The 22,774-nt window shown below is 37.0% G+C and overlaps 3 protein-coding genes across 8 annotated transcripts; 2 read left to right on the top strand and 1 right to left on the bottom strand.

Moving 5' to 3' along the window:
- On the top strand, positions 688 to 3,130 carry LOC109948398. 6 transcript variants are annotated; one of them, XM_020561247.1, is made up of 6 exons: positions 726 to 812; positions 1,040 to 1,144; positions 1,272 to 1,352; positions 1,879 to 1,977; positions 2,091 to 2,144; positions 2,651 to 3,130. In XM_020561247.1, the coding sequence occupies exons 3-6, from the start codon at positions 1,317 to 1,319 to the stop codon at positions 2,906 to 2,908; spliced, it is 447 nt and encodes a 148-aa protein (XP_020416836.1). In that variant the 5' UTR covers positions 726 to 812; positions 1,040 to 1,144; positions 1,272 to 1,316; the 3' UTR covers positions 2,909 to 3,130. The 6 variants fall into 6 exon arrangements, with proteins under 6 accessions (XP_020416832.1, XP_020416836.1, XP_020416834.1 ...); XM_020561248.1 differs by lacking the exon at positions 726 to 812 and adding an exon at positions 852 to 899; XM_020561243.1 differs by lacking the exon at positions 1,040 to 1,144 and having other exon boundaries at positions 688 to 812.
- LOC18779034 (acyl-coenzyme A thioesterase 13) lies at positions 3,255 to 3,819 on the bottom strand. The gene is made up of 2 exons (XM_020561695.1): positions 3,804 to 3,819; positions 3,255 to 3,744 (listed from the first exon to the last, which is right to left on the bottom strand). Exons 1-2 carry the CDS (start codon positions 3,817 to 3,819, stop codon positions 3,365 to 3,367), a joined length of 396 nt encoding a protein of 131 aa, XP_020417284.1. The 3' UTR covers positions 3,255 to 3,364.
- On the top strand, positions 7,640 to 22,248 carry LOC18781011 (probable LRR receptor-like serine/threonine-protein kinase At1g56130). The gene is made up of 24 exons (XM_007214727.2): positions 7,640 to 7,932; positions 8,089 to 8,275; positions 8,454 to 8,525; positions 8,685 to 8,756; positions 11,030 to 11,101; positions 11,258 to 11,329; positions 11,481 to 11,552; positions 17,049 to 17,120; positions 17,222 to 17,293; positions 17,404 to 17,475; positions 17,621 to 17,692; positions 17,788 to 17,859; positions 17,989 to 18,054; positions 18,207 to 18,269; positions 18,454 to 18,498; positions 18,636 to 18,694; positions 18,889 to 19,292; positions 19,370 to 19,565; positions 19,673 to 19,813; positions 20,427 to 20,545; positions 20,682 to 20,892; positions 21,205 to 21,436; positions 21,525 to 21,675; positions 21,771 to 22,248. Exons 1-24 carry the CDS (start codon positions 7,812 to 7,814, stop codon positions 22,071 to 22,073), a joined length of 3,018 nt encoding a protein of 1,005 aa, XP_007214789.2. The 5' UTR covers positions 7,640 to 7,811; the 3' UTR covers positions 22,074 to 22,248.

Raw genomic sequence — 22,774 nt, forward strand, 5'->3', positions numbered from 1 at the left:
GATGCTGATATGGAATGCATGCGCAAAATAATATTGCCCCAGCCAAAACTAATGCTGCCTCGGCCCAAACTGACACTGCCCCAATCCAAAAAAAAGCTATCCTAACTCAAACTTACACTGTCCCAACCCAAATTCAAGTTAATAAGGGCAGAGGAAGAGGCTTATGGAATCCAGCTGCAAGGATGTCATCTTCACAATCAGTTAGTTGCCTATTATTCTTGGCAAACTCAGATTTTATATGTTTGCCTATTTAGTAATATATGTTGTTTGTGATTTTTATCTTAAGTGGTAAAAATTTATAATGAAATGATGTTTTAAATGTTCTTTTAAGCTTTATTATTAGTAGTACTAGTATAGGCCGACATGGTCACATCGAACAATTTCTTCATATGTCGGATCTTTTTCTTTTTTGTGTGTGTGTGTTGGTTTGGATTGGGGAATTTCGTCAAAAAAGAAAAAGAAAAAAAGATTGGGGGACTGGGCTGTGTATTCTGGTTTGCTGGCCCAATCTCAATTAAACCTAGTATGTTGGGCCTCTTATATTCCTTTAGCTTTTGGGTTTCGTTCAGTGCTTTTCATTTAAAAAATGAAAACTAAATCTGGACTAACTTGAATTGAACAAAAGAACCCGAATTAGGTCGGTTCGGAGAATCAAGGAATTTACGCTCCAGTCGATATAAATTCCACAAACTTTAAAAGAACCATAAGAGTTACAGAAGAGGTGGCAAGAAGAGAAAGGCCTCTGTGGGTACGCAATGTCACCTGCGGATGGTGATGTCTCAGAAAGCCTCTCTGATATTGACGATGCAGAGGTACGCAGATAATTATATATATATTGCTCTTGCTTTTCTTGAGTTTGAATCGTGGTTGCCCATTTTTCTCAAGTTGATGAATAGAAGGTAGATGCTCAAATTCCTCAATGATGATTTGAATTTAATCTACATATCAATGCTCTTGGAATTTCCTTTCATGGTTATTGTGAAAAGTTTTGTTCTTGGTTCTTGACAATCAACCACATTTTCTATGTTTTAAAATAAAGGGTAAAAATTAATGAAAGACAAAAGCAGTGATCCTGAAAAGGAAAGTTACCCCCTGCCCATGATCCGTCAGCTTTCTTCAAGATCACTTCCATCATAGCCACTTGGTATATAGTGCTTGGTCTAGACTTATCTGTAAAGTATTGTCTTTTATTCGGATCTGTATATGATTGTTGCTTCAATTTTTTATTTTTGGAATTTTGACATGGAAGGCATGATGCTTATGGTTTGTAGGTTGTTGGCTACCTTAACAGCAAGCAGGCGGCACTGTTTAAAAGAATGATTTGGGAAGCAATGAACAAGGACTATGATAAGGTAATGCCTTTGAAATCCATAAATTTTATCATATGTGTGTTCACAAGGATTCGGTGCAAGGCTAGGGGCTTTCTTAGTTTCTGTTTGTTCCATGGTTTCTTTTTATTTGTTGTCTATATTTTTGGCTTTTGATTCTTTAGATTGAAAATAATTGAGGTTATGTAGTTAATCATGATTATCAGCCCCTGCATTATTTGCCTCTTCATTCTCCTTAGCTCTGCGATTTTGTGCGGGAATTCTTCACTTTTAAAACTGACCTCTTTTCTTGTATTTGAGTTTATGTTTGCTGCATGTCATATGTGCGTTGTGATCTGAAGCATAGGCTTGGAAGTCTCGTCCAGCTTAGAGTTCTTGCCTAGTTCTGAGCTGTTATTGGAGTCACACACTGCATAACTGTGTTGAAAGTTTTCACTTCAATCTTATTTGCATTTGACTTATCTTTTGTTCTTTCGACTATCTGTGTATGTTTTACTGCTAGCATTGAGTCTTATGTATTGATCTCTATATGCAACTATAAAATTGGCAGGAAAAGAGTAGAAAACGCGCTAGAATGGCCAAGAAAGCTACTCGTGCTAAAAAGCCAGAAAAGGCTGTCAAAGTTTCTACTGTGATGGATACTAAGAATGTAAGTTAATAAACTGGTTTATGGAATTTTTGGTGCTTAAATTTTCCTGCCATGTTGGTTGTCCTACTTATAATTTATTTAACAGATACTAATGTGACATTTTGTTCTTGCAGAGGCTGAGTTCAAAAATCAACTATGATGCTTTGGATAAATTAAATGAAGAGCTTGTAAGCATCTTATATATGTCTTGTTTTAAAATCAATTTTGCTTTTTTTTTTTTTGCAAATCTCATATTATGTTCTGTCAACATCCAAGGTCTCATTAACTGATGCACAGACTACAAGCGACTAAAAGCCAATCAAATCTAATGGCACATTTAATTTCGATTGTCAAATGATGTTACTTGTTCAATATAGTTTTTGTTTTCTTAATGTCTGGTTAGTGGGCAGATGCCAAATTCCTGTTTAATGGAAGGTGTCACAAACCGTGGCAAGATAGAACTTAATACGTAAAAGAATGATCAATTGTGCAGGTTGTTTACTTATTGGCAATTAATGGGAGACTTTAAAAAATAGGAAAATCTTTCATCTTTTTATATGGTTAATAGTTTTTTTTGCCATGCAATGTAGTTCCTACCTAGTTAGAAATCCTGGTAGGTTTTAGAGAATAGAGGTGTCTTTCTGCCAGTAATTGCAGAACCTTTTCTAATTTTTTTCCCCATGTGTAAAATCAGGGTTATGCACCTGCATTTGAAGAAGGCACAAAGTCTAATTGTGGCAATCCAGGTGATATGCAACTGTCAAATGAGAAGAACAATTTTGAAGGCAGTCATGATGATGATTTTGAGCATGAAAGTAATGGATACAGTGAAGAGGTTGAAGCCAGACAAGGCCATGATGATGATACATATGTTGCAAATGACCAATATAATGGATGCAACTATGATGACGAATACAATTATGATGAGGAATGCGATTTTGACGAATTATGACTCAAATAAAAAATGATTCAGTTGTATCATGTTGCGATCAAAAGGTTAAGCAATTAAAATCTTCTGATTTTTGATAACTTTTTTGATTGGTATCAGTCTGAGGAGAGATGCAATTGAGCGTTGCTTGCATGTCAAACTATGTGAACTATAACCATGTCAAACTATGTGAACTATAACCATGAGCACAAATTTGTAAATTGAAACATTGAATGGTTGGTTCCAAGCTGTTCACACTTTATTTAGTGTAGAGAGAAGCACCAGTTTGACAACAATATTTCCCCAACATTGACAACACCAAAAGACTTCTCAATATTATATACAAGTCTGATGAAAATTTGATAATTAATTTGTATCTCAAACTATGAATTTATATAATTCAATTAAATTTATTCACTGTTGAAAAATCTTTACACAGGAACACAGACTGAATTGTCTCGGTTCCAACTTCCAAGCTATTTAGATTTTGGTAGTGAGAGCAAGGTACTTGGTATGACGGCCCTGAGCCATAATTTTACATGTCTTCTTCTTCCTTAACTCAACACTGGCAACACCAATTGCCTTCCAAACTCGTAAAGCCTTGGCCTCAATCTCAACTTCCTCACCAGGGTAAGCATAGGCTGCACCGTGCATGAAATTGCCTCCTTTCAACAAACGAGGGGGTACTTTGAAGGAGCAAACAATACGACTTGGTTCAAGGAGATCAACTTTAATGCCTTTCATGATAAAGGACTCAAAGAACTTGTCTGGCAACCCATCCATTGTCATTGCCATTTCACATTCATTCTCTAAGAACTTCTTCACTGACTCTATACTTGTTTCCTCATTTCTCCAGAAGCCTTAGCAATCAGAGAAACAACAGATAAAGAGTCACATTCAACATCAAGGGTCCTAATACCCTTAGCCCATGCCATTTGCAAACCTCTAAGGTGACTCCATAACTTAACCTTTGAAGGAAACATGCATTTAAATTTAAACTCATGGATTTTAAGCTACAACATACATGAATCTAACATTCAAAGAGGCAGAAACGAATTTTAGATCTTATTAAGCCTAATGCTACCAAATTTCAAGTATCTTTCCAGGTCTAATCTCACTTATGCACAGAAGAAATGGGAGGAAAGGATGAGACTTTCTTATCCTTGAAGCTCTCTTAGATGGTCTCCCAGTTTTCACATTTGGAAAGACCGTCTTCCTTGTTGCTTGCTTCATAGAGTCTTCACAAGGTACCAAAGTAGATACCCTCTAGTTTATACACACAAATGTAGTGTAAGAGATGAAGAAGATAACCAAAAGGCGGCAAGGTGCTAGCCCTCTCCTCTTGGTGGCCGGTTCTAGCATGGTAGAGTGGAGATTTCTCTCCTCTCAAGCCCACTCCAAAGTTGGATTCTTCAAACCCTAGATAGAAAATGGTCTAAGTGTGGCTTATATAAGCCAATACAAAAGATGAAGCAAAACCCCATCCTTGTATTTTGGCCATAGTGTTTCCTAGGCTCCTCTTGGGCTCATTTAATTTATGTTGTCATACAACACATGTTTCTAAGCCCAATGGGCCCTTTGACTATTTCACCATTTGGCCCAACATGCATTTAAAGCACAATTGATTCCAACGGTCAAACTAAATTCATAATTAACAAATTAATTATGATTTGTGATTTAATCATTAAGTCCTAACCATAGTCCGAATAGTTTGACTTGGTCAACTATTTTGGTCAAACACATTGACTTTGACTTTGACCGTTGATTTTGACCATTGACTTTCAACATCTTATCTTCTTCATTTGTTACTCTTATTACATTTATTGGTGGACGATCTCTTAGGTTCCAATTAGCGAGGTAGTGGGAAGGTCTGATTCATCCAAACCCAGTGTGAATTAAATTTAATTCTCTCTATTAAAGGTTAATTATATTTAGATCTTACATAGCTTCCACAAAACATGAGTGATACATAATAGTATGTCATGGCCACCCAAGCGAAGTAGAAAAGGTGAAAAACCTATTCAAGTTGCATCGCCATGTAATCAAGTCCTTCTATATTGTAGTGCTCATAATTCATATTATGGGGGCATGTATACTTTTGTCAAAACCGTAATGTGAATTCTTCACTTATATAATTACATAGGTTATGTTTAAAAAGTTCTGTTCTAATAATATACAATACTTTGCAAAGATTTCTCAATCATATCTTTGGAGCATTCTCTCTCCTTACTGAGAACAGAAATCACTTGTTGTACATTTGTTTGTGCAAAAATCCTCGCAAGAGAATATTCGCTTTATGATTCTTCAACCTTTGATATTCCTTCTCTCTCTTCCTCGATTCATGCAAAAAAGACTGGAGTAATAGACCACACCTGGGGGGTGTTGGCCAAAGGCCATTTGATGCCTAAGTTAGTTCGAGTGTTTGTAGGAAAACAATAGCTAACAAAAGGGTATGGAGATATATGTATGGGGTGAACCCAGTGGCTGGAGCCGTGTGTGGTGGCCGGAGCCTTGTGGAGAAAATATGGAGAGTGGAGAGGGAGAAAGAGCTTCGGGTATTTTTCTAGGGTTTAGAAGTAGGTTTTTTGAAGTACCTTGAATGATGAATGAAGTCATCTATTCACAGGGCCTCGGAGTTAGGGTTTCGTAGAGAATAAACTCTTATTTCGAGGAGTTTATTCTTTACCCAAATTTGTAGAGGTTGAGTCAGACTTGATTACATCTCTTGCTAAGATAATATCTGAATTAATGATATTATCCTTATTAATTATAAGATAATATCCCAATTAATTAATTAGCCAAATAATTGGTTCAATTAATTAATTTAAGGGATAATCTTCTTTTCCACGTGATGCGCTGTGATTGGAGACGACAATATTTGCTCCCACAACATTCACTTACCTATGTACTTCAACAATATTTTCAGAAATTAATATTTTGACCAGAAATTGTGGGCCTAGCCGGAATCGAGGCAAAGTGAGATAAATATGTGTGAAAAATGGAGTAAAGTGAGACAAAATGAGTTACAGGGACAATGATGGATCCATGAATTTTATAAAAGGTGGGCTAATATTTTTCTTGGTTTTAGTGACTCCAAGTAATATATATATATATATATATATATAATAACATTTAAAATATTTCAAAACCAGGAAGTAAATAAAAAATAAAATAACATCTTTAAAAAAAAAAAATTCTAAAACAAACCTTTCTCCTTCTATTGGAAATACTATGCAGCTAGAAGAAGTAATGCAAATGCAATTCAACAGAAGCAATCCAAACTACATAAGGACTAGACCAGACACTATTTAACCTCAAGCCTTGGAGTTTTAACTTCAAAACCACCTTAATTAGTTGACACTTGTAAAAATATTTAACATAGAGCCAAAGAAGAGGTGTTTACAGTTTATTTTGGCAAAAAAGGAAAGGGGGTTTACGGCTACTAGGGAACATAAAGCATGAAGAAATTTTTAAATTTTCAGTTGGCAGTGGCGGACATTCAATATTTCCCATGTTTGTTTTGATATTAATTTATTATTACTATCATGTTCCAAAAGCAGTTATAAATGTGTTTTTTTAACAGAAAGGTGAGCTAATATTAAACAAAAAACAATCACAGGCCAGGAGACAAAGAGATCGTCGGCTAATATTTTTTGGAGTAGGATTAGCTTATAAAATTTGCACTAAGTTTAGTATTTTTAGTATTTTCACACTGTGCTAGAGTCCATCCTAGTCTATACATGGATCTGCCCTTGTTCAGGGGGCAAAATGAGACTCAAATACATTTTCAGGGGTCATATAAAAAAGAAAAGCTAAATATTAATACAGAGAGAGAAATGGAATGGGAAAGTCAATAAAATTTAATTACAATATATCATTATATAAAAAAATATATAAAAAATTAGTTTGTTTGATATTAGTCATTTATTGTACTAATCTAATAGTTGAAAATTTGTGTCAAATAAAAGAAAGATAATTATCTGGTAAAAGAATAATTTTGTTTAAAAAATCGATTCTATGATGACGTTAGTCATAGTGGGGCCAGTTTCCACATCATCATACTGCTCGGCAATTCATCACCTTTGACAATTTAACATTTTGTCGTCCAACGTATCCAATAAGGCCTTGTTTCTTTACTGCCGATTCAAAGACAGTTGGAAAAGTGGGAACTTAGAAAAGTGGCAACCATCTGTTCATATGCCATTTGGAAATATATAAAAAATCCGTGCACGACTTGTGAAGTCAACGTAGTCTTGACGCTGAGGTTGTCATGTCAATATACACTTTAACATTATTGATATTAATCGAAATCTTTCTCAGTGACCCAAAAAATCTCTGAGGCGAAAATTCTACCATGCTCCAGGAGCATGGATGCGCCCAAATTTCAGCCATTAGATCAGTTTGAATCTATGGCTCTTAACAAACACTGAAATTAAATCCCACCAACTTGTACAACCGATGAAGGAAGAAAGAGAAAAAACAAACCAAAAAAGCTGGCAGCCAACATGGGCAGGTGGGAAATTAGAAAAGTGGCAGCCATCTGATCATGCAACTTGGAAAGGAAAAAAGAAGTAATAATATATACAAAACCTCTGAAGTCAGTCAACGTAGTCTTAATGCTGAGATTGTCAAAGTGTGGCTAAAATCTACCTGGAAATATTCCACATACATCCACATCCTTAACATCCATGCTAATTAATGGAATCTACCCCAACAACATTTGTCGACAGATAAATATATTTCTCATCAGATTAGACGCATGAATAGAACTTTATAGTAAATATGTTGTCAATAATTCATCGATGCAGATACTTCTGATTGTTGAAAATGGATTGTTCTCTACTCTTTGTGTTAGAACAAGTACTTTAGGAACCATTGGCAATTCAAATTTTGTGCCGTCGAGGAGCCAGCGCTTGTGTACAATAACATGATCGATTCGAGGAGGATGTTGAAGCAACCATGGCATCTTACTGTGTCTGTTACCTTCTTTTGCAGCGTATGCTTCTGGTTTCAGGTGTCCATGGCACAAAAGACGGATCCATCTGAAGGTAAACTAGCCATGCTTTCCAAAGTTGTACATATTTCTAAGCATCTTTTAAATTCGAGGAGGATGTTGTTTTTTCTTCCTCCTTGTGATTTCTGGACAGTCTAGTAACATAAGTACGTTATGTGATGTGTACACAACGATTGAATTGAGAGTGCAGTGAGGGCGTTGAACTCAATATTCCAGCAATGGGACACGCAAGCCGTGCCGGGGCTGTGGAATATCAGTGGAGATCCATGCAGTGGATCTGCCGTTAATGGAACCCCGTTTGAGGATCCAGCTAATAATCCATCCATCAAATGCGATTGTACTTATGAAAAAAATACTACCTGCCACATCACCCTACTGTATGTTACCCTCCTCTCTCTCTCTCTCTCTCTCTCTCTCTCTCTCTCCATACTCTTTAGGCTTGTGTTGTTGACTGTAGCAACTCCATTAATTATGTGTTAGAAAACTAAGCAGATCATGCCTGATATATCAATTGTAATATTAAGTGCCTAACCGCTCAATCTTTTTTCTTTCCAGGAGAGTTTTTGAACTGAACAAACGAGGGGTGTTTCCAGAAGAATTTGTGGCTTTAAGATATCTGACCTTTTTGTATGAAGTTTTTCCAACCCCTTCTCTGTTGTTTGGTTTATCACAGTTTACATTTTCATATAGAAGACACAGGTTTCTTACCGTTCAAAATTGTCACAAATATTTTTTTATACTTGGAGATTAATCGCTGGTCATTTCATTTTGTTTCAATTCTTGTAGGAAAATTGATCAGAATTATTTCACCGGTCCCCTACCAGCATTCATCGGCAATATGTCTGCGTTGACGATATTGTAAGTAGTGAGAGAGCATTTATTTAAGTTTTGGTAGAAATTTTTTATCTGTCAAATACTTTGATGAGTCTCATTCCCTTGTACAATTTCTATAATTGACTCTGGTTCTATTTTCCTTTATCTGTTTTGTAAGCTTTAAGGAACTACTTACTAATTATAATCTTTGAGGTAAGACTAGCTGCTTGGTGATTGGCTTTCCTTTTTGTTTTTGGTCCTGATATATAAGTTGGAATTGTATTTCTTACAAATCAATCAATTTTGTGTTGGCGAGTCCTTACTTAGTTAGGATTTTGGTTCCTTATTTTATTAGAATTTTGGTTACTTACCAATTATTATTTAGTCCTATTGTAATAGAGATTTACTTCCTATTGTAATTTACATATATTTCCTATTTTATTTAGGGTTAACACATCTTTGTACTTGTATAAATACCTCAATATTGGAGAAGAATAATAATATGAGCATATTTGAGTATAACTAAATATTTGCCCTACTTTGTTTGACATGGTATCAGAGCCTAGTTCCTAACCTGTGATATCCTCTGACAAATTGAGAGTCGTTGGCGTTCCTCATTCCTAACCCATCATAGGTCTTCACCTTGCTGTAAATCCCCGTTTCTCATTTCCTTAATAATCAACATATTTCTTCTGCCTTAGCCATAACCGCACAATTATGCAATTTTACCCTTGTCTCTGTTTTTGCCGTGTTTATGTTTAGTCATTACCTTTCTTTTTCTCTACATATGTTTACTGCTGCCTTTTTTCTCTTACTTTTCATCTCTCTATGAGCTTGCTTTTTGTTAAAATCAGATTGAGCCCATGTTAGTTTCAGTCTCTTGCGCTCACAGCCGAGCCTCTTTTTTAAATGTATACCATATGGGCAACACGCCCCTTGGCCATTGATGGCCTGATCTCTTTCCTCCGTAAGCCTCGTCACCGCTCACCGAGCCATCTCAAACCTCCGCAAGCCTCGTCACCACTCGCCGAGCCTTCTCCTAGCTGGCCTTTGTCTCTCTGTTTATTTGGGTGTTACTCTCTCCAAATCTAAACTCTCATACATCGTCGGATTTGAGGGGGAGTGACATTGCTGCTCATCTATTCTATTGCAATTCACCTACCTATCTATCATGGTTGATTTTCCGTGCCTGTTTCTCAAGTACCACTGATCATATGGCTCTATCGACCCCTTCTCTTTAGGGGGAGAGGGAGAGTGAAGAGAAGTTGTCTCTGCGATAATGGAAGTATTTGTCATTGTTATTGCGGTTGACTACTATGTCATTTGCTGGTGCCAAGTGCTAGGGACAATGTTATTGCTCCTGCCTATTATGACTCTTGCTGGGGACAGTGTTAATTACTGTTGATGATGCCTGTGATGTCCCTGCCTTGTTGCTCTTGCTTGTTATAGTGCCAATGTTGTTGCTCATGCCTTTGCTGGTGTGTTTCTGTTGTGGTCGATGTTGCCGCCATTAATATTGCCTTTGCTTGCTTCGCTTTCCGTTGATGTGGTCATTGTCGTTGTTGTTGCTGTGGCCTTGCCCTTTGCCTTTGCTTCTGCCTTACCTACTGCCGTGCTCACAGGGTTTCTGTGTTCTGCCTTATCTACTGCCGTGCTCACAGGGTTTCGGTTTCTGTGTTCTGACTAATCTACTACCGTGCTCACAGAGTTTTTATGTTTTGCCTTACATACTGCCGTGCTCACAGGGTTTCTGTGTTCTGCTATGTGCCCTATTTTTTACGGTTTGCTCTTGTGTTTTCGCTGTGAACTTTGCTTTAGTTTGTCACTTGTTTCACTTGTGGTTGACGAAAACACCTTCTCTATAATTGGTGCTTCTCAAGTAAGTATTCTGTGACTCGCTTGTCAAGTTGGGCGTGCGAAATATCTTTGCCCAACTTGAGGGGGAGTGTTGGCGAGTCCTTACTTAGTTAGGATTTTGGTTCCTTATTTTATTAGAATTTTGGTTACTTACCAATTATTATTTAGTCCTATTGTAATAGAGATTTACTTCCTGTTGTAATTTAGATATATTTCTTATTTTATTTAGGGTTAACACATCTTTGTACATGTATAAATACCAGTATAATTGAATATTTGCCCTACTTTGTTTGACATTTTGTTGGTTTATTTCTTCTTCGAGGACATGAAACATAGATCTCCCAAGTGAGTATTACACCATACGGTAAAAGAAGCACATAGTACTATACAGAAAATTATTCTGTTTTTATCATGAATTATAAACAGGTGCTAATATCTTTAATTGATATATTTCCATTCAGGTCAATTGCCATCAATTCATTCTCTGGACCCATCCCCAAGGAGCTTGGAAACCTTAAGGAGCTAACTATCCTGTAAGCAATGAAACATGACCGAACACAATTAAATTTTGTGTTTTACACAAATGAGAAATACTGTATTGAATTGAAACATGTTAGATATAGAGTCCCCTATCATTTCTGATTATTGCTTTTATTTAATTTTATACCTTTTCAACATGACTTGTGCAGTTCCTTTGAATTTAATAATTTCTCTGGAACACTCCCTCCAGAACTTGGTAATTTAGTCAAGCTCGAGAAATTGTGAGTGCTTCATTGAACTCATCGAATATGAATCACATGTTGCAATGTGTTTTTAATTTTTCACTAAGGAACGGTTTGTTCGTCATTATCGATGAGCAAGGAATGCATTTATCCTATGAAATTGGTAGTAATCAGTTTATGATTTTCGCAGGTACATGGAAAGCTGTGGACTCAGTGGTGAAATTCCTTCAACATTTGCTAATCTCATCAACATGCAAATCCTGTAAGAATGGCCCTTAAGTGGTGTTTTAAGTGTGAACAATTCAAGCAGAAGCAGAGAATGCAAATATATTCACAAAACGATTAAAATTTACAGCTGCTGTAGGCTTACAATATATAGGCATATAAAGATGCCCTAGATAAATAAAAGACCTAACTACCCTTAAAAGACAGACTCAAATATATATTAATATTGGCTATACAATTGTCACATCCCCTGTCAAACTCACGATGTTATAGTATTAAGCATCGAGAGAGTTTACTAAGAAGAAAGCGGAAGCGAGCAAGAGTGTGAGACTGGATGAATAAGTCGGCCAATTTGCATGGTGGAGGAGACAAAAGGAAGAGAGATAGTGCCTTGCTGGAAATGATGGCGAACAAAGTGACAGTCCAACTCGATGTGCTTTGTGATCTCATGAAAGACAGAGTTGTGAGCAATTCGAATGGCACTTTTATTATCACAATATATAGGAGTAGGCATAGAGAGAGAAACACCCATATCTTGAAGCAACCACCGAAGCCAAACAGTTTCAGCAGCAGTAGAGGCCATAGCACGATACTCAGCCTCAGTAGAAGAATGAGAAACAACTGATTGTTTCTTACTCTTCCAGGAGATAAGGGAATCAGTAGGAAAAATGCAATAACCAGTAGTAGACTTCCGATCAAAAGGATCGCCAGCCCAACTAGCATCAGAAAAGGCTCGAAGCTCCAAAGTTGAGGTGGAAGGAAGCAATAAGCTTTGAAACAACATCCCTTGAAGATAGCGTCAAATACGAATCACAGTAGCCCAGTGAAGAGTAGTGGGAGAAGAGACAAACTGACTAACAATATGAACGACATTTGCAATATCAGGGCCAGTAATAGTGAGATAAACCAAGCTCCCAACTATAGTGTGATAAAGAGTAGGATCATCCAAAGGGGTACCATTAGACGGAGAATAACGCACATTGAGCTCAAGAGGTGTATTAGCCACTCTAGTATCTGTAATACGAGCTTTTTGAAAAACGTCAGTTGCATACTTAGACTGAGAAATGAGATAACCTTTAGGGGAAGATGCAACTTCAATGCCAAGGAAATAACATAAGGGACCTAAATCCTTCATTTCAAATCGATCATGTAAAGACAATTTTAATTGGGTGATACCATCCAAATCATCACCCGTAAGAATCATGTCATCAACATAAAGGAGGAGAAGGATACGACCAACAGAGGTAGAACGAACAAACAAGGCAGGATCATGAGCACTTGATCGAAAACCAAGAGAACCAATAACAGCAGAGAATTTCTCAAACCAAGCACGAGGAGCTTGTTTAAGACCATACAAAGCTTTCCGTAAACGACACACCTCGCCGGGATTATGAAGAACACCTGGAGGGGAAACCATATACACCTCTTTGAAAAGATCCCCATTCAAAAAAGCATTTTTTAACATCCATTTGTGATAAACTCCATTGATGAACTGATGCAACAACAAGTAATGTACGAACAGAAGTCATCTTGGCCACTGGAGCAAAGGTCTCTTCATAATCAAGGCCATATTCCTGTGTAAATCCCTTAGCAACCAAACGAGCCTTATATCTCTCAAGAGAACCATCAGACTTAGTCTTAATTTTATAGACACATCGACATCCAACTGCATGAATGCCGAGAGGAAGAGGAACCAAATCCCATGTGCCAGTTTTATGCAGAGCAGAAAGTTCTTCATTCATAGCTTGTTGCCAAAGAGACATATAGCCTCCTTGACGTGGGTTCAGAGAGAGTATGTATAGAGGATAAGAAAGAAGAGAAATTAGGAGAATAACAAGAATAACTAAAATCATTAGAAGAATAACAAGAATAACTAAAATCATTAGAAGAATAACAAGAATAACTAAAATCATTAGAAGAACTAGCCTCTCTGCACGCGCTTCCACGCATGCGAGAGGTTTTTTTAAAATTTTTTTTAATTTATTTTAGAATTAAAAAAGATAATTGATATTTGTGTTCCATAAAAATAGAACCCATTATCTGAATTTTCTTTTAATTTTAATTTTTTTAATACGAAAAATTGTGAATTTATCATATTATCCTCATTTAATTAATAATTTCAATTCTTAATGTTTGCATTAACCAAGGGCATTTTTTGGTATTTTGAATGTTTCACCATTCTCTGCCTTTTGCTTTATATATATAGATAACAAAAATAACTAAAATCACTAGAAGAATAACCAAACCGATGAGGGGACTAATGAGTGCGCGAAGGATAACGAGGTGCTATTGGATCCACATCCACAGAAGTTGAAGCAGGCGCCAAATGAGAAGAAGGGTTATTAGTGTCAGAACTGATGACATGTTTCCTGCGAGAATACACTTGAGTAATAGGAGGAGAAGTAACACAAGGATTAGAAGGGGAACTAGAAGCAAGAGAAATGTTAACATTGTCAGAATAAGAGAAATCATCATTAGTAGGTGAAAAAGGATCGATATACATGAGCTTAGAATTCAACAAAGTAGGAGAACTAGTAGGAATGGAGAAAAAAGGAATATGCTCAAGAAAAACCACATGACGAGAGACATACAATTTTTGTGCACTAGGATCATAACAGCGATAACCTTTTTGTCCTTTGCCATAACCAAGAAAAACACACATAGCAGAGCAAGCAGATAATTTTGTATGTTCAACAAGAGGACGAAGAACAAAACAAGTACAACCAAACACTTTCAGTGAGAAATAATCAGGACTGTTACCATACAATCTTTCAAACGGAGATATGTCAGAGGTGAGTGATGTGGGAATATGATTAATCATATGATTGGCAGTCAGAACTACTTCGCCCTAAAAAACTTTCGGGACATCAACAGAAAGCAACATAGACCTGGCAGTTTCAACAATATGTCGATGTTTTCTTTCGGCAACACCGTTTTGTTCAGGAGTGGCAGTGCAAGAGAATTGGTGTGTGGTACCATATGAGGCAAGCAAGTCAGTGAAAGCACGAGAGGTATATTCACCACCCAAGTCACACCGAAAACATTAAATGACAGTAGAAAATTGTGTATGAACAAGGGCGCGAAAATTTTGAAAGATGGTAAAGAAATCAAAGCGGCGTTTCATAAGATAAATCCAACAATAACGAGAGTAGTCATCAATAAATGAAACATAATATCTAGCACCCCCTTTACTAGAAATAGGAGATGAGCCCCATATATCAGAGTGAATTAAATCAAATGGTGCTAAAGAAATAGAGGAACTTCTAGTAAAAGGTAATGCATAAAATTTGGCAAGTTTACACCCACTACAATCTGAAATGTCATGACAATTGAGATTGCCTAAAGCTCCTGTAGAAACTAAATATTTCAAACGAGAACCAAAGACATGACCAAGACGAGAATGCCGACTTAGGACTCAAACAAAAAGACGACAAATCAATAGATGAAGCCACCAAGGCAAGAATCTGGAGCTTCTCCAACACATATAATCCTCCCTATCTACGGCATGTCCAATCAGCTTCTTGGAGTGAGGATCCTGTACATAACATGAAGTAGAAGAAAATTGAACAACATAGCCAGAAGCACATAATTGACTAATAGAAATTAAATTCAAGGTGAGTTGAGGAATATAATAGACATCAGGCAGACATAGGCCAGAAGTTGTGATAGAGCCGATACCAGCCAATGACATAGAAGTGCCATTGGCAGTCAAAACAGAAATTGAAGTAGACAAAGAAGACAATGAAGTAAACAATGACAAATCACTAGTCATATGATGTGTAACGCCTGAGTCAAAGACCCAAGTGGATGAGGATATACCTGAAGAAGATGAGGAAGGCAAACTGGAAGAATGGGAAATCATGGATAAGGCTTTAAGCTGATGGGTAGAACAAAGCTTCTGAAATTGCTCTCAGTAAGCGACACTGTAGGATTGGCGGAAGATTCGCAATGGGATGAAACAACTGCAGCTGTTCGTGATCGTTTGGGTGAGAAGACTTGTAACATCCCACATCAACCAACGGAGAGGGTGTGATGTGCCTTATATGTACATGCCCACCTCCATCTAGCACGAGGCCTTTTGGGAGCTCACTGGCTTCGGAGTTATGAGAACTCCGAAGTTAAGCGAGTTTGGGCTAGAGCAATCCCAAGATGGGTAACCTACTGGGACGTTGCTCGTGATTTCCCAGAAACAAAACCGTGAGGGCAGAGAGGGGGGCCCAAAGCGGACAATATCGTGCTACGGCGGAGCTAATCCCGGGATGTGACAAGACTTGTTGTGGTTGGGACTTCTTATTAAGGAGTACAGGACATTGAGATTTCCAATGACCTTTTTCTTTGCAAAAGGCGCATTCATCAGCTGCAACTCTAGGGCGTGACTTATTTTGTGAAGAAGGAAAAGACCGAGATTGGGCAGCAAAGACTGTCTGGCTTGGCAAAGGAAGAGGACCCGTGCCAGCATGGGATGTTAAGCGAACCTCTTCAGCTAATAATTCATTGAGAACAGAATCAACAGAAGGAAGGGGATTACGATGAAGCCACGAAGTGCTTCAAACTCTTCTCGGAGAGCCATGAGAAATTGAACAAGGCGCTGCTCTTCTCTGTATGTACAATAAAGATCAATAGAGCTAAGTCCAGAAGGTTCAGTCAGTGCAAGGTGATCCCAAAGTCCAGTTATAACATTATAAAAATCTTGACTGCTTTTATCTCCTTGTTTGGTGGCTCGAAGATCACTTTCTAACTGATAACATTTAGCAAAGTTGGATCTCTTGTACAATCTTTCTAAGTGTTCACAAATTTCCTTAGATGTACCAAATTTTGCAAGTTGCATACCGATCGAGATGTCCACGGAATTATTGATCCAAGTGATGATTTTAGAATTTTGCATCTGCCACGTACTCAACAATTCAGCATACTTTTCTGCTTTTTTATTAGATGGGACAACAATATCGCCAGAGACATAACCCCACATTCCTTTTCCCATTAGAAAGTTCTTCATAACATAGGCCCAATGAAAATAATTAGCACCATGCAATTTGACGCTGATAGCTTGATGAGAATCTTCTTTTTCACTAGCCATGTGGAAAACAATATAGAAGAGACAAGAACCAAAAGCAGCGGAAACCAAAATAGATGAAAAACCAAGAAGACAAGAGCAAACGACACCAGAAAATGCAGCAGCAAATCAACAAAGAAACACAGCAACGCGAATCAAGAAGGCGTAAGGGGGGAAGAACAAAAACCGACAGCAACCCAGGAGGATTGCGCTGATACCATGTGAACAATTCAAGCAGAAGCAGAGAATGCCAATATATTCATAAAACAATTAAAATTTACAACTGCTGTAGGCTTACAATATATAGGCATATAAAGATGCCCTAAATAAGTAAAAGTCCTAACTACCCTTAAAAGACACAGACTCAAATATATATTAATATTGGCTATACAATTGTCACATTAAGTTTTTTGTTTATTCAGTACTTTGAGATTGATATTCTGGGATGAGCTTACTATGAGTCAACTTTTTGAATTTTAGCTATGCATCAGACATTCCTTTGTCAGGAAAGATACCTGCTTTCATTGGGAATTGGACAAAACTAACTGTTTTGTAAGTATGGAAAACTTTTAACCTTCTGCAGTTTATGAAAGCAGACCTGCATGGCTGAGAGATGGGTCTCTTATTCACAAGCATCTCAAATGTCTTTGTAGGAGATTTCAAGGGAACTCTTTTGAAGGCCCAATACCAACCAGTTTTTCTCAACTGACTTCATTGAAAACTCTGTAAGGGCAACTGCTTCATACGTTTTTCTCACTCTCTCTCTCTCTCTCTCTCTCTCTCTCTCTCTCTCTCTCTACACTAGCATCACTTATGTTTGTGTATGATAATGCAGGCGAATCAGTGATATATCTAATGTAAGCTCCTCTCTTGATTTTATAAGAAATTTGAAGAACTTGACTGAGTTGTAAGTTAACATTCTCATCCCTTGAAATTTGAAGAACTTGACTGAGTTGTAAGAACTTGACTGAGTGATATAACTTATTTTTTCCTTTTAAAATTTGCAATCTTACTCATTTACTTGTGCACTAAATTTTTTGGTGGTGGAACAGAGTTCTACGGAATGCATTAATCAATGGTAGCATTCCTTCTGATATTGGAGACTATCAAAATTTAACGATAATGTACGTTCCAGCGGATATATAAGTTCAAATCCCAAAAATCCCAATTAATTTTCTGTCATTCTAATTGCTTTCTAACCTTATCATTCATGTTGTAGAAATCTGGGTTTCAACAATTTAACAGGCCAACTCCCAAGTTCTTTGTTCAACATGAGTTCTCTTCAATATTTGTAACAAGGCCTACCTTCAATATTCCCTTTTTCTGTATTTACGCCATTGAATTTCCTGCTCAGAAACTTAGTCGTTCATCTGACCTTTTTTTTTTTTTCCTGGGTGCCTCCTATAATTGATATGGCCAGATTTCTTGGAAACAATAGTCTGTCTGGACCTCTTCCAAGCCAAAAGGGCGATCTACTACATACTATGTAAGTCCTCATGTCAAGTATGCTATATGTACTGGCAATCAAACCAGTACTCTGTGTGTGTGCGCATTCTAGCAGTCTTTTTCTAACTTAAATTCCTTTGAACTTTCATGCATTTTTGTGCCTTCTCATTCTGTATTAATTGTTATGTGCAGAGATTTGTCTTACAACTATTTGTCAGGAAGCTTTCCCGAATGGGTAAACACAATATCGCAATTGTATGTCTCCTTTTTATCGTTCGCCTTCATTTTTATGGTCCAAATCATTTTTATTGTGAATATATAATACCGCATGAATGAAATTCAATAGATTAGAAGGGATGGATTTGAAGTACTGATGAGTTTAGATCTTGAACATGAAATTTTCATCTTCATATGTTGATTGATTAATGATTTTATGCAGTAACTTAGTGGTCAACAACTTCACATTTGACAGTTCAAACATAACGTGAGTTGAATCGAAATACCTTTTTTTTAGAAGGATAGTTCAAACATAAAGTGATTGCTATTACACTTTTGCAGTTGAATGGATTCTTCCACCACAGTTTAATTATTATAAATAATAATTGTTCTCTGTGTTTACAGTCTTCCTGGATTGAATTGCCTCCAGAGGAATTTTCCATGCAATCGAAATACCCCAAGATGTAATCTTCTTCTATATTTCACTAGCATTTATTTCTTTAATGCAAGATCATGTTACAGCAATAGGCATTGCTTATCTCATTATGTATACATATTGTAGGAATGTCTTGATAAATCTAGTAAGCATATCTTGTGTACATCAGTTTGAAGTTTTTTCACTAATCAAGGTTAAATCTATTACATTGAAATTGTACAGATACAGACTTCTCAATCAAGTGTGGAGGACCACAAATGAGAGTAAGTGGCGGGATATTGTATGAGGCTGAAGACTCAGCTCTTGGGCCAGCAACATTTAATGTAGCCAGTACACAGAAATGGGCTGTTAGCAATGTGGGTTTGTTTAATGATATGATGGATCAATATGATAGAATGCTTCAATCATTTGGGAAAACCACCCGTACGCAAGTCTCCGGTACAGATGTGACCCCAAAGCTTTTCGAGACTTCAAGACAGTCCCCAGGTTCACTGAGATACTATGGCCTGGGTCTTCATAATGGACCTTACACTGTAACATTGCAATTTGCAGAAACGGTTTTTGTTAGCCGCACTACACAAACTTGGCAAAGTCTAGGAAGGCGTGTATTTGATATCTATATTCAAGTAAGGCTGCTAATAAACTATTTGAAGGCAACCTCATTAGACAGAATTATTTAACTATCTCTTCATTTGCTTCCTAGGGGAACCTCATAAGGAAGGACTTCGACATATCAGAGGAGGCAGGTGGGGTTAACATAGCGGTTGCAAGACTCTTCAAGGTTCATGTGACAGAGAATTACCTAGATATTCATCTGTTCTGGGCTGGTAAGGGAACATGTTGCAATCCTGACCTAGGTAATTACGGCCCGCTAATATCGGCTGTCCACGCTGCTTCAGGTATAAAATATAATGTCAAGTTATGAAAATTCCCTATGAATGGTTTAAATGTATTTATATGCTGTCAATTGATTGACACTGAACAATTATTCTGTTTCATTGCTCAGATACACCAACTACTCCAGGAATGAAGAGCAGGATTGGGTTGATAGTTGGTATTGCAATCCCTGTCGGAGTAGTGATCTGGCTATTATTATTTGCAGTTTTATATATGCGGAGAAAAAGATCAGAAAAAGATGACGATGAAGGTAAAAGAGCAATGAGCATATTGTTAAGGGTTAATTCCGAATGGGGTTCTGTTGGGAAAGATTGCGAAAAATCAAAGAGCCAATAAATAAATATGACACTCTCAGGATCTGACTTCTCCCAGCCTTGTGCAAATAAAATGGACAAAATTAACACTCTATCTTCCACTAAGAAAAATAATGGGAATACAAAAATAATCTCACCAAACACCGGTAGCTAAACTCTCTCTTGGTTTTTCTCTCAAGAGGATTTTCTCTCTCACACAAGTGAGGTTTTCTTATCTCTCAAAACTCTCTATGTTTTGGTTTTCTAAAGGATGATTTGAACTGAAGGAAGGCAGCTGCTTTTATAGCCAATGTTCCTGACAAATTGGTGGCCTTGCATGCCAGAGAGTTTTTCTCATTTTCTCTTCCGTTCGTTTTCTTCAAATTTTCCTGTCCTTTCTTTTATTTTATTTTAATATTTATTTTCCTTCTTTTTCTCTCCTCCACTAACGAGGGAAACCCATCAGGTTCTAGGTTCTTTCTACTGTTGATAAGCATATTTGAGAGAAAATAATTCTGATGTGTTGTTTCGAAATTTAAACGTATGTCATACTTTCTTTTGAATATGCAGATCTTCTAGGATTAGGCCCCCGACCAAATACTTTCAGTTATGCTGAGTTGAGAGCTGCAACAGAAGATTTTAATCCTTCAAATAAGCTAGGAGAGGGAGGATATGGACCTGTTTATAAGGTGAAATCTATTTTACATCAATATCTGCTACTTTAAAGTAATGACTTTGACTTCTTACAAAAAGAAATTGAGAGAGAAGCAAAATAGATTCTTTTTACTTCCCTTTCTTGTCACTGAATTGTATTTCTATTTATAGGGTACACTGTCTGATGGGAGGGTAGTGGCTATGAAGCAACTTTCAGTAGCATCTCACCAAGGGAAGAGTCAATTTTTAACCGAGATTGCTACAATATCTGCAGTCCAACATCGCAATCTAGTGAAATTGTTTGGATGCTGCATCGAACGAACCCAGCGCATTTTGGTTTATGAGTATCTTGAAAACAAGAGCCTTGATCAGGCACTTTTTGGTAGGTTTTATAGAAACAGAATACTCTGCAGTTTCAAGGACTCTAAAAGTTCATCCAAGTTTTTTACGCAACCATTTTGTTATAACTTTTCTCTGCTGAGGAGTGAAGTTTAAAAAACCAAATAGTAATATTCGAATCATACGAAATTAAAAACTTGCACATTCTTTTGCTACTTTGCCTTCTATTTTGCATAAAAACAGAATACTCTGCAGTTTAAAGTACTCTAGGTTACATCCAATTTCTTTTTATTTTTCGCTTCTAATTGTTATTAGTTGTTAACATGCACTGGTTCTTCTTCATGTAATGTTTCAGGAAGAAATGACTTGCACCTTGACTGGCCTACCCGCTTCAATATATTGTTGGGAACAGCAAGAGGACTTGCTTACCTTCATGAGGAGTCAAGGCCCAGGATTGTACATCGAGATGTCAAAGCCAGTAATATTTTGCTCGATGCAAAACTCTCCCCAAAAATATCAGATTTTGGATTGGCAAAGCTTTATGATGACGAAAAAACCCACATTAGCACCCGGGTTGCAGGGACAATGTAAGCCTCCGTTTAAGTTATACATTGTTAATCGTGACAAGGGTGTAACCCAAGCATCATTTTTAGTAACCATTTCATGATCTTGTAGAGGTTATTTGGCACCGGAGTATGCAATGCGTGGACATCTGACAGAAAAGGCTGATGTTTTCGGTTTCGGGGTTGTTGCTTTGGAGATCATCAGCGGGAGACCAAATTCTGACAACAACTTGGATCCTGAGAAGATTTATCTTCTTGAATGGGTAGGGAAACTTAGCCTAGCTACTTTATTTTAGCATTGCTGTGAAAACTTCTTTATTTTTTTCCTTTTTGACCATGCCATGATGTTTGTTTTCAGGCATGGACTCTACATGAAAATGACCAGAGTCTGGGGCTGGTGGATCCGAGATTGACAGAGTTTGATGAAAATGACGCAACTAGATTGATAAAAGCAGCTCTCCTCTGCACTCAGGCTTCACCAATGATGAGGCCATCGATGTCACGTGTGGTGGCAATGCTTTCTGGAGATATTGAAGCAAGCACTGTTATGTCAAAGCCAAGTTATTTGACAGATTGGGATTTCAAAGATGTAACCACCACAAGCAGCTTTTTGTTGGATGATGATACCTCATCAACTGAGAGCATTGTTGTCCACAAGTAGAATTAGATGAACTGATGCTTGGATGCTTGGATGAAATGCTTAAAGGCTTTTATAATACGAAAAATCCAACGTTAACTTACGTAGAGCAGTGGAATCTCTGACCAAACAATAACCTAAACCAGTGAAATGGGGTTAGAGTTCCAACTTTCAATGCCATATTTTTCTTTTTATATTGTGGAGTTCCACGCGCGCATCCACAGTCTTTGTCCAACAAGTGTGCTGCTATTTCCAACCATTTGTCATATTTTTTCATTCACCATATAAATTTGAAAAAATACAATCCTGTCATTCCACAAACCATTATTCCTAAACTACCCTTCAATGTGAACACACTCATATTGTGGCATGTGTATTGACAAACTATATAATAATAAATAAATAAACAATATTAAAAAAATAAATCTCCATCTTTTTCTCTCTCCTCCGCCTTTCTTCTTGGGGAGTGCTAGCAACCTTCTCTATAACCTTCTCCTTTGGACATTCTCCTTTTTTTGCTTGACATGTGTCATTCTCCTTACACTTAAAACAATGTCATTAATATATTATACAAGTTAACTTTTGCTTTCAAAGTTTACCCTTATTAAATGTATTTAATTTATCCAAAAAAAAATTCACAACTTTCTTACCATCTTATTAATTTTTTTCTAACGTTAATTATTTTTTTTTAAAGAAAATATTTTCTTTTAAGAGGAAATGTTTGG

The sequence above is a fragment of the Prunus persica genome, chromosome G4, assembly GCF_000346465.2.
Source record: "Prunus persica cultivar Lovell chromosome G4, Prunus_persica_NCBIv2, whole genome shotgun sequence".
Taxonomy (NCBI): Eukaryota; Viridiplantae; Streptophyta; class Magnoliopsida; order Rosales; family Rosaceae; genus Prunus; species Prunus persica.